General features: G+C 34.9%; 1 protein-coding gene across 1 annotated transcript in view; it reads left to right on the top strand.

The window, feature by feature from the left end:
- Nucleotides 1–19,983, top strand: part of LOC115210252 (serine/threonine-protein kinase WNK1) — a 76,342-nt gene that overhangs the window by 13,339 nt on the left and 43,020 nt on the right. Inside the window, exons 2-4 of the mRNA XM_036501702.1 lie at nucleotides 17,865–18,040; nucleotides 18,705–18,925; nucleotides 19,803–19,960. Of these exons, the coding sequence (XP_036357595.1) occupies nucleotides 17,865–18,040; nucleotides 18,705–18,925; nucleotides 19,803–19,960 (555 nt within the window). The remainder of the gene's footprint in view (nucleotides 1–17,864; nucleotides 18,041–18,704; nucleotides 18,926–19,802; nucleotides 19,961–19,983) is intronic.

The following is a 19,983-nucleotide window of genomic DNA, read 5'->3' as shown; positions in this document are numbered from 1 at the left end:
AGCCATAGAGGCCATGCCAAATCAGACTGGAGTCCAGCATGGATAACGGATGTTAAATGATAATGATACATATTGTGGACTTAATGTTTACATTCATCATACCAGTGTGTTGGCTAAAAATATGTTACTATATCTTGTATGTGTGTATAAATATTGTTTTAACATCTACTTTTCCATGCTTCACTGAGGGAGATTTTCTACATCAGATGTCCTTTCTGTCACTGACCCTCACCTATTTCCAAGTTAGGTAGTATTTCTCCTTGGCCATACATGTTTTTCACAGAGGTCTAGAGATGAACAACATTGCTTGTATGATGGTGATGCTTCTTTACAACCATCATATGATGTCAAGACAAGGATACACATAAACATACGCATATATGTATATACAAACACACAAACACGTGCGCACACAACTGGTTTCTTTCAGTTCCCATCTATCAAATCCATTCAAGTTTTTGGTCTGCCCAGACTTTAGTAGGTAACACTTGCCCAAATGCTATGTAGTGAGACTGAACCTGAAACCACATGGTTGGGAAGCAAGCTTCTTCACCACACAGCTACCACTGCACCTATAAAATAAACCCTGTAATCTACTCACTCTATCAGTTAAGCCAAGTTATAATATATTTATACAACGCATGTAGATATGGGTGGGTGTGCACAAGTTTATCCATCTATCTATCTATGTATATATATATATATACATACACTTTTCCTTTTTTTCTTCTTTTTACTTGCTTCAGTCATTTGACTGCAGCCATGCTGGTTTTTAATTGAAGAAATCAACTGAGGTTTTTTCTTTAAACCTAGTACTTATTCCATCGGTCACTTATTCCAAACCACTAAATTATGGAAATGAAAACACACAAACATCAATTGTCAAGCGATGGTAGGGGAACAGACACAAAGACACACATACATGTGTGTGTGTGTGTATATATATATACACACACACACACACTTGCGATGGGCTTCTTTCAGTTTCCATCTACTAAATACACTAACAAAGCTTTGGTCAGCCCGAGGCTATAGTAGAGGACACTTGGCCAAGGTACCATGCAGTGGGACTGAACCTGGGTCCATGTGGTTGGGAAGCAAACTTTTTACCAAACATCCATGCCTGTGCCAAGAGTCTTAGCAAGCTGACCCCTGGACACAGGGAGGGCACCTGGCTGATGATATACATATATGGGAAAACTCAAATAAAAGGGTTCCTTGGTAGTGAAAAGGTTAGGGACCACTGTGTTGAATAACATCTTTGGCTTTTCACAAAATGATGCCCTATCTAGAAGTCATTTTTTCAAGATATACATAATACCTTACCTACAATCCCAAATTGCAATAGCTGTAGAAACATTAGCTGGCATTACTTACCCTACAACTTAACAATCACAGTAGCTAGAGTATTCTTCACATTCCTTAAAAAGCACTTTATCATTTAATATAGATACTACTCAATTTTTCAAAAAATGAAATATACTTAACTACTCCAAACTTAGCCCAAAATATTGCTAGTTCCAATATCTCTAAGCTTATCACTTATCGAACACAATTTTAGTGGACACTGAAACTGTTCAAACCTTGACTCATATTCTGCAAACTCAAGAACAATTTCTCAATGCACCATGTAAGGTTTTTGTTGGTATGATATTGAGCCGTCTCAAACAAAAGTATTACATCTATTATCCACACCTTTAGAAACATTAATTGGTCTAACTGGACAACATTACTTTCCTACATCTGGAAACTGACAAACCTACAGCCTTCCATCTAGTCTGGAAAATCATGAAAAAAACAGTCATACTCAGATAAGAAACTATGCAATCTCTGCAATATGCAAAGCCTAGAAATTTTAAACAAATAATCTGAAGACTTTTTTTCATCTTGCATGCACAGGATTTCTAAAGTGTAGAATATTTTAAACCTAATACCTAATGGATACGTTAACCTGCTCTTTATAATCATTCTTAATTTATTATGTTCTTTTTATTAGGCACAAGTTTTGATTTATTATATTAGTTTTCATCTTACAATTTCTGTCCCCTCATATATTCAAATTTTTCCCAGTTACTGTACTTTTCCTCCTAAAACCTATAAAAGGTCAAACACAAATTACATTTTATTCTGTTTCAAATACTTGGATTTCAGAATTTAATAACAAATAGTCTTTGTTAGAGTGTTGATGTTGTTGCACCTATCAGTATATTATAAACATCTCTTCATTCTTCTCATATTTATTAAAAAGCAGATTTATATCATACCACAGTCACTAATAACAATATTTTCTTCCTCTTCACCTAGAGGCCAACCAATTTAGATGCATTCCTATAACTACTACTTTATTTGCTCCCCCAGTACATTGTTTACACTCTTAATTAATTCAAATTTTACTGATTTGTCAATGCACAGATAATGTCTGCAATTAACCACCAGCCTACCCCATCCAAACCTTAACTTTCAAGCACATGTACCTAAAACTTTTCTTTATTCCAGTGCTTTCAAATGAATTTTAAAGACAAGGAAACCCATAATTTTAATAAACATTTTTCTGTGTATGTGGTAGGATAATTAAACTCAACTAGTTTGGACTCTATGACAACAATATTAATATCTGCTTATGCTCCACACTGTGTTGGCAGATGAACAGAATGACAGATTCTATGAGATTGTTATGTACCTTCATGATGAATGGCAATGACCTTATTGTCAAAGCTTGAGACTTTGACAGATACATTGAATTGCAACATGATGGATTCTGTAGTGTGCATGGAAGCTTTGGCTTTGTTTTGAGGAACAAGGTGCGAACAAGTTTCTTGAATACAGTTCTATAGTTAAGAGATGAGGAATTATGTACATTATTTACATTTGATGGATACTTGTCCTCATCAGGTGTCTTGGAGAAATTTCGAACCTGGGTTCTCATTCCTAATGTATTTTTCGATGTTATTATTGAGTAAGAGAGCAGTGCATACCGTCAAAGTGACACTGGGGTAAAATATACAAAGCCCAGTATACCCATCATGACTACCTGTCTGATAAAGATACACTAGGCACATGCATCACAACCATATATGTGCAACATGGTGATCTCATATCAAGATAAACAGCACATGACCTTGCAGGTGGGGCCCAGTTAGAATTTTCTTCAGGTCGAGTAGCCCATCCTGCTCAAAAGATCCCTGAATAAGGGTTGTTTAAGGATGTTGAACGAAAAACCCATGTTTCCAGAGGTGAATTATTCAAACCAAAAAAAATCCCTCTCAACACATAGCTATGATGCTCCCCCACTGCTCGTGATTAGAGATGCACATATCGTCAGCCACTAAGGGACATGCCCAGCTGGTTACAGTCAGACAACTGACAAGCAAATCTGTGGTATTGAGCAGAATATTTGCTGTAGCCCATCTTTTATACCAAGACAAAACAATGTACATGATAACACTTCCAATCAGAAGATTTGATTTGGTTTTTCTGAAACGAGTAAAACTTCAACCAAAATCAAAACGATAACAGAAGAAATGATAGATGGTTATGTGCAGACCCTTCTGAAGTTCCAAGTGTTATGCATACAAAATTTCCTGCAACTATCATGGTTTCTAGGGGTTGTCAGCAATGAAGGACATGTGATGCCTCCTTACTTCTTTCCACAAGGCCTTAGAGTTAATTCTGCCACCTACATTGAGGTCCTGGAAATAATTGTTGAGCCCTGGATAGACAGTGTGTGCAATAGAAGGCCATATGTGTTTCAGTAAGACTCTGCACTACCACACATGGCTCTAGTAACACAGGAATGGATGGCTGAAAGTTTTCATGATCACATAACCCCTAACATTTGGCCTCCTAATTCCCCAGATCTCAATCCATTGTACTATTATATATGGAGCATTGTTGAGAGAGAGGTCAATGAACACATCCATAGCACCACCAAAGATTCTTTGAAAGTTGCCATAGTTAGAGTAATGTCTAAAATGAACCAGGACCACTTGATTCAAGCATGTAGATGATTTAGATCTCACATAGAAGCAGTTGTTGAAGGTGAAGGAGGCTTTATTGAATAACAATTATAGAAAAGGTTTATTTTTATCCTCCTAGCATTTTTTGATAAATACAATTATCTGTTTTTTGATAAACATAAATCTGTCCTCAAATATCCTACTCACACTCTTTCTCTCTCTCTCTATATATATATATATATGTATGTATGTATATATATAGGATAGAAGGATTCCTAGGCAGATGCTCTATGGAGAACTTGTGAATGGAAGGAGGCTCCGGGAGAAACCAAGGCTGCGATTTAAGGACTGTGTTAAGTCCTCGTTAAAGGCCTTTGATATGCAGGACACTGACTGGGAGAACAATGCCTGTAATCGCCACAGATGGAGGAAGCAGGTTAAGGAGGGGATCAACACTTTTGAGAGAGCATGTATCCAGCATGAAGAACTTAGGCGAGCTGTGCGAAAGCGCACGGCTTGTATAGTGAATGGGGAAAGCTTGGTCTGCAATGTTTGCAGTCATGTGTGCTTGTCAAGAGCGGGGCTCATTAGCCACCAACGGAGCCGCAAATGCAAAATATAAATTAGTCCTAGAGCGCACAATGTTCCTGAAGGTCAGCAATGGTCTTCCTCAGTCACGAGTGGACGGCCATCATATATATATATATATATATATATATATATACCGGAGTGAAACAAGGTGAAAAAAAGAGTACTCAAATACCAGGGGTAGAGTAATATGCTTTATTTAAAAGCAGCAGAAAATTCAACAAAACCTGTTACTAGTCTTGATAGAATCGGCATACCGGTTTTATTTTAACAAAAACTGTCCGACGAACGGGAATGGGAAACTCAGAGTAACAGGTTTTGTTGAATTTTCTGCTGCTTTTAAATAAAGTATATATATATATATATATATATGAATAACTCCTTTTAGATTCTTGTATAGATGATGAAACAAGAAGTACTCTTTCTAGATCAAACAGTACTATCAGTCTTATATATTTATGGACATAGTTATATGTGCACTTGATTCTTTTGAAAATTCAGTGACCATTCTATTTTGCATTTTTTATTCTGTTTACTATCTGTGTTAGCTTGCAGTTTGACTGCTGTAATATGAGGGCTTACATGTAGTAAATCAAGCTCCCAGCTCTAAATTTGAAGGTGGTCCTATGAAATGCATTAATTTGTTTACATGTAGGTAGGCTCCAGTGGTATTTGTTGTTTAACCTAATCTGTGTTCTGTTGTAGAAGACCTCAAAGTATTCTACACCGTCTTATCTTTTTGTTTAGTACCACGTTATCCAATACTTTCTGTTTTTTGTTTTACTTTTTTTTAAGTCTGATTTGAAGAAGTTGCAGGCATGGCTGTGGGATTGTTTGCTTCCCAACCATGTGGTTTTGGGTTCAGTCCCACTGCATGGCACTGTGGACATCTACTCTAGCCCTAGGTTGATCAGTTTTGTGAGTAGATTTGTTTGACAGAAAATGAAGGTGGCAAACTGGCAGAAACATTAGCATGCTGGGCGAAATGCTTAGTGGTTCTGAGTTCAAATCCTGCCGAGGATGACTTTGCCTTTCATCCTTTCGGGGTCGATAAATTAAGTACCAGTTACGCACTGAGGTCAGTGTAATCGACTTAATCCCGTTGTCTGTCCTTGTTTGTCCCTTCTATGTTTAGCTCCTTGTGGGCAATAAAGAAATAAGAAAATGAAAGAAACCTGTTGTATATGTATATGAATATGTTTTTTTTGTGTGTGTGTGTTTATCTCCTTGTTTCGAGACTATAAATGAGTGTCACTATCATACAAACAATGTCATTCATTTTTAATTTTTGTGAAAATATGTTAGGCCATCAGGAAATATTACCTTACTTGGAAACAAGTGAGGGTTGGCAGGAGGAGGAGCATCCAGCCATACAAAATCAACCACAATAAACTTTGTCTGGCCCATGTAATCATTGGACTTTAAAACAATGATTTGTAGATGATTTGGCTGCTATTTCTAGCAAGTTATGCAAACATTGATTCTGTCATTGGCTTCTTGAACTCTAGCATCCCCTCCCCACTTTGTTGCTGAATTTGTGTTGGAGCCAGTATTTACAGATGGGGGAAAGATATCAACTAGCGTAGCGTGCATTGTGAGTAATATAATTGTATGGCTTGTGTATGAATGTGTGTGAATAAAGTATCTGTGAGGTGTGGGTATTTAGGCTATATAAATATTTAATCTACTGTATATTTTTAATTATATGCATGTAATGAATATGTCATGTATAATATTGTGCATATACATTAAGTGTATACAATAAATATGGATATGTATCTTGTTCTCTGAATTCCAAATGAGAATGTACAAACTAGTGAATAATGAAGGCCCTTCCCATTAACAACCATGTGTAGGTTTTGTGGAGTAGGAACAAAGTGTATCTTACTTCCTTAGTTTACCAGAAATACTATTTTTTGTTGAGAATTTTAATTAATTAGACTTACACCTTCCTGTCTTGCTAGTAACACTAACCATGTCATTTTCTCATGAAAATATTCCACACTTTTTCATTTTATTTGGTTCATTTTCATATTAATTTTTTTTATCTGAAAAATCTGAATGCTCTTTCAATTCAATAAAATTGAAAGATTGCATAATGCTAATTAGCAAATATGTTGTGAATTTTGTATTATCTTGTAAAATGTAAAACTATGTAGGAAAGAACATGTGTTGTATTAACAACTTGGAACAGTAATGTTTAGAGAGTATCTATCTATCCATCCATTCATAAGCTTCTTTCAGTTTCTATCTAACAAATCTACTCAAAAGATTTTGGTCAACCCATGGTTATAGTAGATGCTGTGTTTAAAATGTTTAACTTCATATCTGAAGCAATCTTTTGAGTCCTATTTTAGGATATCCCACTTGATTAGGAAGTTATTTGCTAAAATGTTTCTGGGTATTGATGGTCTGTCTAGTACATCTTAGAAGTTATCCAAATTCCATTTGAAGGTCATTGCGTCTTTCATTTCTTTTGGGATAATTTTGAATAAGGCAGTGCTGAATGAGGTAAAGAAGTTGTGCAGTGTTTTGTGATGTGAGCTTAATTTTTGTTTAGGACGTATGGTATGGTGGCCAAAAATTTAGGTAAACTTTTGCATTTGGGCCGTGTTGATGGAGTATTTTACACATCGTACAAATGATATAGTGCTCACTGTAGCATTGGAGAGAATACAGTTTGAGCTTTTTTTAGATAACCTTAATAAACAGGGCCTGCCATGTCATTTATCTTGGTTATCTCTAAGGTTCTTCAATTCTCATATTTTGTTTCATGTAGGAAGACTACAGTAGGCAGAAGTATTCAAGGCAAATGTAGAGGAGAGAAAGATAGTAGTATTAAGATCTCTGGACTAAGAACTCTCCAGTCTTAAAATCTATGAATACATTGTGTGGGCCATATTAATTTTATTGTTGATGTGTGCATTCCATCTTGGGTTGTTCATATACATGAGAATGATGTAGACTCCTGATTTGAATCCGATAAGGTTCAAAAACCAATCAAGACTGTTCTTCATTTTTTCAACCTCCAGAGAAATAGTTAAATTTGCTGTTTATATTTTCTGCATAGATTATATATATATATATATATTATATATATATATATATATATATATAGTACATGTATTATACAAACACACACACACACTGATTTGAAGTTGTAAGAATTGAAGAATAACCACAGAACATTTACTGAGGAGGTGGTGGGTACTTGGTAATGAGTTGTCAAATTTTATGTAAATTTCATGGATTGGGACATTATAACTAACACTCACTCAATACATCAAGCTAAAATAGGAATTTTTTTTTTTAATTGGAAAATGTTATGCTTAGTATATTACTACATCTTGTTTCATTCATCTACTACATGCTTTCTTCAGATGTTTTATTTACTGTAGTTTTATGTAATGCTCTAACTCCTATTCTGCATTACTTTCTCTAAGACGAGGCTGGTTACTTAGCAAAGCTGTGTAGAGCTGACTTAGTAGTAACACCCACACATTCACATTTGATGTTGCTCATTGAACATAGCTGTCTGAGTGACTATTGAGGGTTGGGGTGGTTGTTTTGAATATGAAATTACTATTCAATGCTTTGCCCCACTTAGTTTTCTTTTTTTTATTCCACTCCCTCTTTTTGACATTTCTGCCTACATCAGAAGGTGAGGGGAAAGTTCAAGATGTGGATTATACTGAATGCCTGAACATACACACATACATACTCTCTCATTTAATGGGAAATCGCACACAAATTACTCTTTCTGCGTGATATCTCTATCATCTTGATGTCACCACAACATAAAATTCAATACAGAACAGTTTTTTTTAAATTTCTTTTTTTCAATATCAAATATATTTCTGTATCACTGTGAGAAAGCATTCAACCTTCTTGATACATTTTTCTTTTAATATCTTTCTAAACCTATCAGTATTTTATAAATAGACTTCAGGACAAGGAATGCTATTCCTCCCGATGTCATTATTTCAATTATTTAATCATTATCACTATCATCAATAAGAGTAAAAATATTGTTAGTGGCATAAGTAAATTTTGATAAGCTGTAGTTGTAAACGTTTAATTAAAAATCAGAAATTTTAATCTGAATTATTACTGACAAATTATATTTTGGTTTTTCTTTTTCCATCATTTAAAATAAATAGACCACCTCTGTCATTCAGTTATATACATATATGTTTAATATATGTTCGTAAAATACCTTTGGCAGCATTTTTATGTAAAGAAAACATTCATTACAAATGAATTAATGTTTAGTGTATGGAAATTTATGTAAAATATATGTATTCATCAAAATTGAGTTTGCTGAATTGTATAATTTCTTTAAACGTCATTCATTTTGATGTCAGCATTTTCTTCTATGTGAATTGTTTCACTTGGTTCCTTTTTTCAAAACCCATATCTTTTACAATATATTGCATGTCACTAACCAGTGTGTATAGATTTTATGAGAAATTATCAGATCCTTTTAATTCAGTTAATTTCTATTTTATTTTATCCATTAAATTCATCATAAATAACCATCCTGCTTTTACAAGGGGTTTTTTGTTTTGGTTTTTTTTTTCTGTTAACTATTTAAAAGTCACTCACTTGAACATCTGGTTACCTTTAAAAATTAGTGTATGAATTAAGACCTGTTGCCATTCAAACTACATTTATTTAAATTAACCATTTATAAAGTAAGAGCATTAGATTTATATTTTAAATATTCTTGTGACACACTGGTTAGTACTCTGTATCAATTAGAAACCATTATTCTAAAATTTTCTATCAGCTCTGATTAAATCAGCTTAGTAACAGAACCTATTTATGCAATTCTGTCTTTAGGTCAGGGCTACATGAATCACTTGTCTCAGCAGTGTTATTTTGCTGATTGAAATGTCACTCTGATTGCTTGTGTAGTATTATCTATGTTGGTCTCTGACCACAAAATGCTTAGATTTAGCTTTGTTCAAACAGTTTCAGTCATTTTGAGATATTTTCCTTTCAACCAACAACCTGATGGGAATTATATGGCGCTCCACCTGAAATGAAAGTAACTAATAATGGATCAGTAAGTTCTGATTCTATCGTGTTGTATCCATTAACTAGTGCAGTTAATGATAATATTTTTAACTTTCATGTGAAGTGCACTTGAAGTTTTAAAACTTTGTATGCTAAGTGCACCAATAATATTTTGTTTGATCTTCAAAGTGTCATGAAGCGAAAGATTAATAACCACTGGTAGAGAGACTATGTGAGGTATCAGTTTGTACAGAGGGAAAAATTAAAGCTGAATAGATTTGATAATTTAGTAATTGCTAAACAGTTACTTTTGAAGTCTATAATAAAGATATAATGAGCATAAAACAAACAAGGTGGTAGAATGAAAGTTTTAATTTTCATTTATCACACTAAAATCCTATTCATTTTCATTCATTTCATCCCAGCTGATTAGTATAATTCTTTCAATTAACATCACTTGACAAAAGCATTTTTAATATTATCAATCTATCCAAGAAACTTCTTGTTAAAAAATTTACTTACATTGTCAAAAGTTTATCTGCTTTGTTTTCGATAGTTATAATTGTTGATACTCTCAGAAAAGTTAAGATTTCAAGTATATATTTCATTTTTAGAGCAGTTCTTTTTCAACTTTTTTTTTCCCTATTCATTTTTAGAATTGAAACTGAATCTCTTTGATAATTTGACATGAATTAATAGAGAGAGCTTAAGGTTTTAATATCTTGTTAAGTTCTGTAAAAATACTGTTTTCATAATATTTTATGATTACAATTCCTGTGGAAGGTTATTAATTGTACTACAAAATTTCTTTAGTGAATTAATTGAATAATGTTTTTCATGGATGTTTCTGAAAAATTGACTAAGTCAGAATTAGATCACAACTGGTTTCTTTGAATGTTTTCTAAGCCAGGATGAGTGTTGGGTTCATCACTTTAAGCCAGATACAAAGAGATAATCCCTGCAGTGGAAACACCCCCCTCCTCACCTACTCCAGAGAAAGCCATGGGCATTTCATCTGCTGAGAAGTTGATGGTCTCAGTTTTTTAGAGTGTAAAAGGTATTGTGTTTATTGACTATCTTCAAAAGGACTACACCATCAATAGAGATTACTATACTAACTTGCTGAGGTAGTTATAAAAGATTATCAAGGACCAAATGCCCAGGAAAACTGACGAAAGGGATCTTGTTTCATCAGGACAGTGCTCCAGCACACAAACCCTTTGTTTCAATGGCTGCTGTGCGTAACTATGGCTTTGAACTGGTTGATCACCCTGCCTATTCTCAGTTTTTTTTTTTTTATCAGAAAATATTTTGGTTGTATTTATTTTCTTATGAATCCAAGGAAAAGAAATTATTCTCAAGGACTATTTATATAAAGAAAATTGATATTGTGGTATGTATAAGTTTTCAATTGTACATTCACTTATCTAAAATTGCATCATGGCTATGTATTTGCTTTATTTGTCAAGTTACAGCAAAAGCAGCCTAGCATCCAAAGTAGAGGCCATCATGTTTTACTGTCTGAAACCACCTTTCTGCTAGTTCTTTGATCCCATGCTGATAACAGTTCTTGTCTTTCAAGATGAAAAACTCCTTCACTGAAGCTTCCACCCCCTCTTGGTTGATGAAGCATCATGAGTGCAGGAAGTGAGTTAGGTCTGGACTGCGATTCCCTCAAGCTTTTGGAGTTTATTCCAGATCATTCAAGCTGTATGTGTTGAATTGCTGCAGAAGAGCTTACTTTCTGTTAACCAATGCCAGGTATTTTTGCTGTGCAATAGCATACAGCTGTTCAGAATGTAGATTGACATTGTTGGTTTGACTGTCCAAAACAAATTTGCAGTGCATTATCCCCTCAACTTCACTAGACGCAGAGCATCACCTTGTGTTTGAAACACCCATTGCTTGGCAACAGGTTCTAGAAGCTGGCCCTTGCTTAACCACTGCTTATGCATGTAAGGATTGTGGGAAAATATATCCACTTTTCATTGCACATTATTATCCTCTTGAGGAAACACAGATCATATGGGTTTTCTAGGAGTTCCTTACAGTCCATCTGCCTCTTTGTTGGGGTCAATTCATGAGACACAATTTGGCCACTCTGGATGCTTTTGTCAAAGTTGTGGAGATGATGAACCACACTGGACTGTGAGATGCCAAGCTCACCTGGTACCCTCCAGGTGCTACCCACTGGATTTGCCTCTATGGCTTGGTGTACAGCCTTGGAATCCATGGTTTTAGGCCTACCTGATCTTGCCTGCTCATCGAGGTTTTTGCAACTGGAATGGGTGAAATTTCTTGAACCATCTGGTTACTGGAGTGTGATTAACTGTGCCTTCACCTTTCACGCAATGTTTTGGGTTGCTTCCATGACATTTACATGAATTTGTAAAGCATAAGTTCCTGAATTTGACTACATCGCACATTCGTCTTTGCAACTTTCAAATCTCACACTGTGAAGCAATGCATATGTTAGTGCATGATGCTACCAACTTCAGTGGGCACTTTACACAGCTTGAACTGCTTCAGCCGCATGATATTCATACCTACCACAAACTAGCACATATCCAAATATTGCTAAAAAATTTGACGGGTCTGTGTGTGTGTGTGTGTGCGCGCCTTTGGGTTTGCATCTCCTTTGTCTTGCCATAGCATGATTGCTGTAAAACAGCTGTCACCATAAAAGCAGTGTTTTTCATTTGCAATCTTCTGTGAATAGAAGTCTGGCCATGAGGAAATATTACCTTGCTTGGAAACAGGTGAGGGCTGGTGACAGGAATGGCATACAACTGTAGAAAGTCTGCTTCAGCAAATTCCAGCTGACCTGTGCAAGCATTGAGACGTGATGGTAAGGTATAAATGTATGTGTGAAGGCAATGAGCTGGCAGAATTGCTAGCACACTTAGAAAAATGCTTATATTCTGTATTAAATGCTGCTGGGACTGACTTTGTTTGTCATCCTTTCAGGGTCAGTAAAATAAGTACCAGCTGAGCACTGGAGTTGTACCTTCCCCAATGCCAAACTTGTGCCAAAATTTGAAACTGATATGTGTGTATGTATATATTTATATACATACACACATCTTGATAATTTTCAGTTCCTTTTGGCTTTGGAAATATCTATTATTAGCTGATAGACAATGTGTGTGTGTGTGTGTAAATGTTAACGAGCAAGCAAGAGGCTCTTTTATATATTTTTTTCTTTTTGCATTTTTTACAGCCAAAAAGTGCATTTTGTATTGTCTTTGCTCACTATATGATCATGATGTGAACTCAAGACAATGTGCTGAATTTCAGCACATTCTCTTTCTGCTCATTATTATAATATGCTATTACAGATAATTCCTATTTGAAATGAAAAATTTGGTTTCATAAGTAAATAACTTAAAAGCTGCAAGATGCAGCTTTTTACTTTATTTTCTTCCTTTCAACATGCATTAGCAAATTTTATTTCTATAAGTAACCCAGTGTGAAGAATTCTCGCTTCCTTATTTAGCAGCTTTTTATGACACTTGAAAGATTATGTTGGGCTTGGTTCTAGATCAGTTTTTTTTTCTTTCATAGGCGTAGGAGTGGCTGTGTGGTAAGTAGCTTACTTACCAACCACATAGTTCTGGGTTCAGTCCCACTGCGTGGCATCTTGGGCAAGTGTCTTCTGCTATATCCCCGGGCCGACCAATGCCTTGTGAGTGGATTTGGTAGACAGAAACTGAAAGAAGCCCGTTGTATATATATGTATGTGTGTGTCTGTGTTTGTCCCCCCCTCCCCAACGTCACTTGACAACCGATGCTGGTGTGTGAACGTCCCCGTAACTTAGCGGTTCGGCAAAAGAGACCGATAGAATAAGTACTAGGCTTACAAAGAATAAGTCCTGGGATCGATTTGCTCGACTAAAGGCGGTGCTCCAACATGGCCGCCGTCAAATGACTGAAACAAGTAAAAGAGTAAAGAGTAAGTACACAGTCATATGAATTGACCATCAATATTTTATTAGTTCTTAGTTTGTCAACTAGATTACTTCTTAAGCAGGTTTTGAACTCAGAAGAATCTTGATACATTTACTCTGATATTCTGCTTCACATATCAAGTTTATTAGCACTCTCAGAAGTGTAATTGGGTATCATAATTCCCAATACAACAATAAAAAAAAAAATCCTCTGAAGCTAGATTTTTGTTGCTTGTACAAATGACATAAAAGAGCATAATTGCTTTGTAATTTCTCTCATATAAGTTTTGATAAATTTTGATTTGATAGACTTTGTTGCTAGGATAAAAATATATTTAATAGCTTTTGTTGTAATCATTTTGGACATTCTAAAATTAGTGTTATTTGTTTCTACTGCAAACAAATCTACTATATGAAAATGTGTGCATAATTATCATTATTGTTGCTTATTTGTATCTCGTGACCAAAGAAGAAACATACATTTTCTATATTACAGAAACTACAATCTCAAATATATCTTAGTAAAGTTTGTGACTGTATCTTATTTTCCCTTTATAGTTTCCCTTAGTGTTAAAGAGAATAAAAACCATTTTCGCGGTGTAGACTGAAGCAAGTACAAAGTTTGCATAAAGAATAAGTAATAATTGCAATAAGGTCTCAATTCCTAACCTTTATTTTATTAGTCTACCTAACTTAGCATTTTTATACCAGTAGTAGGTATCACTATGAATCTTTGAAAATATCGAAATCTAACTTCTGTATTTTTGGTTTTTCCTTGGAGAGCATCCAAAAAGATTTTAAGTGAAAATTAACGATAAAAGTTCACATCCAGAACTTTCAAATGTTATATAATTGTTCACTAAAAAAATGTATTTTGACATGAAAATGATCAACCAAAATGTGGGTTTTTGCGTGGTCAAACTGTGCTTGTCTTTCTTCTACAGAGCTCTATAGTGATGCCAACTATTAGGTTACTGATTGTTTAAAAGCAAACCCCAGTAATGGCCTACATTCAATATATTATTGATACTTATGTAATCAACTTCATAAATTACCGTTGGTAAGATTTGAACTGAGAATGGTAAAGTCAATAAGTAGTTTGATTATTTCATGTTGAGCTTTATACATATGAAATATGTTCAATAAGTAATGAAAATTTATGAATGGACATACGCTATTCTATGATTATATAAGGTAATCCTTATATACCCTTAGGAAATTTAAAGGATAACAAATAAAAAAAAAATTCAGGAACAATGTAAAAATTCTTGTAAGGCCTGAATACAGGTTTAGGAGGTTAGAGATACATACACATGATGCAAGAGTATTAAAAATTGAAGACAGTTTTAAAAAGGTTCAAGGTCTTTGATGAGAAGATTTCAAGCTTAGAGAAAACTTTTATAAATAGCATTGCTTTTGAGAAAGCTAATAGTAGTTATTACAAACAATAGTATAGTTGAACTGGAGGTCAAAGCTATCATCTATTTCAATAGTTTTTTTTTTTCTTTTTTGCTCAAAGTTGTCTTAATTGAAATGTTAAAAAGAGTTTGTTCTACCACACTGTTGTAGCCCCACTAATCCTTTCACCACTCTGATTGTGAAAGGCTTGATGGGCATCTAATGATTGGAATGATCTGTTCTTGATCACTTTAATGAAGCTGATTCCAAGAGAGAGGGAAAACACCCATTGAACTTGACTAGTACATTATTTTACAACCTTGAAGGGATGAAAGGTAAAATCAGTTTGGCAGTATTTGGACTTGAGGGCATAGAGTACCAGAATAAATACATTTTACCCAATGTTCTAAGAACTCTGCCAATTCACTGCTTGCACCATAAAAGTTACGAAAAGACACTCTTATAGTAGACTGTTTTGGTTTCCATAAAGTGGAGTTCAGGGGTTTAGGAATTAGAAAATAATTGCCATAATAATTGCAATGTTCTACATTGGTATCCTGGTAATTGTGAGAATAGATTAGTTGCTTAACATGCATCTAGCTCAGCATGTCACTTCAGTGGAATATACATTTGAAATCTATTTGTAGTTCATTTTGCTTCACTCCCTTTAAAAAGAAAATAAATCTTTAAAGGAGTCTCTCCAGGACAAAATATGGCAGCTTTGCAGTGTTTACTAACACACACATTGTGTGTGTAATCATTGCCATTTTATGTCCATTTTCCATGTTGGCATTGATTAGATGGTTTGACAGAAGCTGGCGAGCCAGAGGACTCTGCCAAACTCTAAAGTCTGCTTTGGCAATGGCACCAGCATCAGTGAGGTCATTAAGCAATGTGACTCACCAGTCAAGAGCCTTTCAAGGGGCTGGATATATTATGTGTGTGTGTGTGTATCTGTAAGGTGGTTGGTGTTAGGAAGGGCATCCAACCATAAAAACCCTGCCAAAACAGTGAAGCCTGGTCTTATACCTAGCCAGCCCCTGTTAAACTGTCCAACCCTTGCCAACATGGAAAATAGATGTTAAATGACGTGTACACACACACACACACACACACACACTTGTACATGTTTGTGTGTGTGTAAATTGTGTGCTTGTCTGTATATAGTTAGAGAGAAGAAGATAAGAATTTGTAGAGATGTTGGAAACGATGTTGGAAGAGAGGCAGTGGTAGTCAAAGACTGAAAGCAGCAAGAGCTTCACAACCACCACCACTGCTCTTATTTTAGTGTTCTTTTTGCTGTGCTTGTATGAGAGTGGGTTTTCTCTAACACTACATGCTGCTAACCTAGCAATTCTTTGTCATCGTTTTTGTTAGGCCTAGCATCTTGAGATCAGTCTTTATTACTTCATCCCATGGCTCTCTAAGTTTTTCTCTTTCATAGATTCCATCCACTTTCAATGCTCATCACCTTACACAGCTGTCATTATCAATATTCATCACATGCTTATACCAATGTAGTCTTCTTGCATGCTGCATCTAATTCATTTTATAATCATCATTTTCCTCTACTCATCTATAATCCATCATTACATTTCTTTCCTTTTCTGTTTAACATAACTTTAGTCTTGAGTAAGTCTATTTTAAGCTCCTTCAGTTCCAGCTTTTGTTCCATGTTTAAAATTTCTTCTCCAAATTGTCCACAGATTCTGCTATAAGAACAGGGTTATCAGCATACAAGAGTTCCCGCTGGCAACTAGCCATAAACTCCTTTATTATAATAAATAGAAGTGGGCTGAGGACTGAGCCCTTGTAGATCCTTACTTTCATGCTAAATTCATCACTGAACATGCTCACTCTCTCTTTGCTGATTGCACCTGTATGCAGCTTGTATAACTCTTCACAAACTTTAACTTTATTGTTGGATTGATGGAGCCTGTCAGTTTGCAGTGCATGTACTTGTTAGGCAGGAAACTTTTGATCCAGGTGCTTAAAGAGGGATAGTGCTCATAGTTGGACAAAGTAGCGAGATGGTTATCAAGCTAGGTATGATTGCCTTTACTGATATCACATAGAATAGCATTAATTTTGATAAGTTTTCAAGCAGAACATTGTATCCAGCCTTCCATCTTCTCTGTCTGCTATTCCTGGGAGGAGGGATCATGGGGGTAGAGTTCTCAGACACCTCATCTACAAGGTCCTATCATTAGACTTCCCTCTGGATTCTCAGCTATGACCAACTGAGACTATGGATATTATTCAATCATCTCATTTTTGGTCTACCGCTAAGTGTCTTGCCAGAATCCTGCAACATTGTAATTACATATCCATAGTACCAGATCTGTAACCTCGCAATGTAGAGAAATTGTGGCTTGACCTGAAGAAACTTCCGGATTTCTGAGCAACTTGAGAAGGTCTCTTTACATAGAGTGCTGGAGTAAATGTTTTACAGTATTTACTTTTGGCCCTCTATATTCTTCTTTAAAATGTTACTGGGACTAATCTTGTTTTTCATCGCTTTGAAGTATCTCTTAGGATATTCTTCACTCTTTTAGAATCTATACTGCTGTTGATTCAATTGTCTATAAATTTTCATTTTCAAATATGTAGCTTTGTGCTAATGATTAACTCATTTTTATTATAAATCAGAAGGTTTTCATTTTATAGTTTGAAAATGATTCTCAATTTTACAATGTTTTATTTTTTGCGAGACTTACTCAGATCTTATTGACTGCAAATAATTTGAGAACATATCACCTTTTATTTTGTCCTGTTTTTAAGAAAGCCTTTAAAAATTATAATTTATTTCAATAATTGTTGACTTTGAAAGTAGTTTTTGTTTATAACTTGCTCTTGTTTATGATTTCTTTTTTGTAGCTTTTAATACAATGTGTTTATGTTGGTACAGTGGTTGAGTCATTGTAATTTAATGATATTAAATTTTTCTTTTATTTAGGATAAAAAATGGAATAAAAGTGAAAAACAACGTTTCCGAGAAGAAGCAGAAATGTTAAAAGACCTACAACATCCAAATATTGTACGGTTTTATGATTCATGGGAAGAAACCAATACCCGAGGTCGAAAAATAATTATTCTAGTAACTGAACTGATGACTTCTGGGACACTGAAAACGTAAGTTTTTCTTTATAGTAACTTATAATCAACTGCACATTCCAAAACTACTTAAAAAATCTGTACCTCCCAGTAAGACTAACAATCCCTATAGCATACATAGAACTGTGGATGGAAGCACTCCATCGGTTACAACGACGAGGGTTCTGGTTGATCCGATCAACAGAACAACCTGCTCGTGAAATTAACGTGTAAGTGGCTGAGCACTCCACAGACACGTGCACCCTTAACGTAGTTCTCGGGGATATTCAGCGTGACACAGAGAGTGACAAGGCCGGCCCTTTGAAAAAATACAGGTACAACAGAAACAGGAAGTAAGAGTGAGAGAAAGTTGTGGTGAAAGAGTACAGCAGGGATCACCACCATCCCCTGCAGGAGCCTCGTGGAGCTTTTAGGTGTTTTCGCCCAATAAACACTCACAATGCCCGGTCTGGGAATCGAAACCGCGATCCTACGACCGCGAGTCCGCTGCCCTAACCACTGGACCATTGCGCCTCCACACATAGAACTGTATATAATAGAACAACAGCATCTTAAAAAATTTTTACACCAACACTTACAATTCTATAAACCTAGAAGTTAAGACATTACTGCTGAATTTGGAATTGCATACACACACACGCACATACCAGCTATGAGTATTTTTCTCATTTTCTATTTCTAGATACATCAAAAGGTTTAAAAAAATAAACATCAAAGTATTAAAGAACTGGTGTCGACAAATTCTTAAAGGACTTCTGTTTCTTCATACTAGAACACCTCCTGTGATTCACCGTGATCTTAAATGTGATAACATATTCATAACAGGAACAACTGGATCTGTGAAAATAGGAGATTTAGGATTAGCCACATTGAAAAATAAGTCCTTTGCTAAGAGTGTTATAGGTATGTATTTTATGCTAATTATATATTTATATATCTATATGTATATATAGATATATACAATATATATACATATATGAAGATATACTTTGTATTCATTTTGGAATTTAATAATTTGCCTTTCAGAATTTCCTTCACCATCAATTTGATTGTTTTATTATTTGTTTCATTTGAAAAATGCTAAACTATTTCAATTTTTTTAGAACTTTAGTGTGCACATTGCTTGTGATCAGCAGAAATTTTATCTTCAGTTTTTTTTTAAATATAATTCCTCTTTTTTTTTTTTTTTCAATGGTAATTGTTATCGTTGCTTCAGACTAATGGTTTCATTTTGAATATTATAAACAATATTTATAACTATCAATTTTTAACATTGTATTACATTGGATCTAGAATTGTATTTTTTTTTAACATCAAATTCTCTCAAACTGAATATGTTGCCATCACAAGCCCTGTGTCATGCTGCTTAGTTTAGTTGAAAGGTTCCTGCCTGCAGTTAACAAGGGTGAGTTAAAACCTATTGTTTCCCCATATATACATTTGCAAGATTTTTTTTTTTTTTTTTCACTTTAAAAAATTTTTTTTGTTTTTTTTTTTACAGTTATTAATACACTTGTATTAATATTATTTTGTGGCTGTAATTATGCAGTTCTTTCTGTTTTGAAACAGATTTTCCCGTTAAATTGATTGTTACAGTATGTGATACAAGAAGGTAAGACGTGGGGGTCATTCTTAGCTCTTGATTTTGCGCTAGTTTATTCTAGGACGCTGGACTCCTGGTGATTGCACTTGTACTAATGACCTTGTATTCCCTCACGGTCTTTCCCTTTCTAGACTGCCGAGACAACATACAAAGACATCATCTTTGTATACTTTTAAGGTACACCTGAGTTCATGGCGCCCGAGATGTATGAAGAGCACTATGACGAATCCGTGGATGTGTACGCGTTTGGAATGTGCATGCTAGAGATGGCCACGTCAGAATACCCTTACAAAGAATGTTCGAATGCTGCGCAGATCTACAAGAGAGTCACCAGTGTGAGTTATATATTTTAAGTATG

This window comes from Octopus sinensis, linkage group LG4, assembly GCF_006345805.1.
Source record: "Octopus sinensis linkage group LG4, ASM634580v1, whole genome shotgun sequence".
NCBI lineage: Eukaryota > Metazoa > Mollusca > Cephalopoda > Octopoda > Octopodidae > Octopus > Octopus sinensis.
The sequence above is the reverse complement of the archived record's forward strand: the minus strand, read 5'-3'. Positions and strand labels throughout refer to the sequence as shown.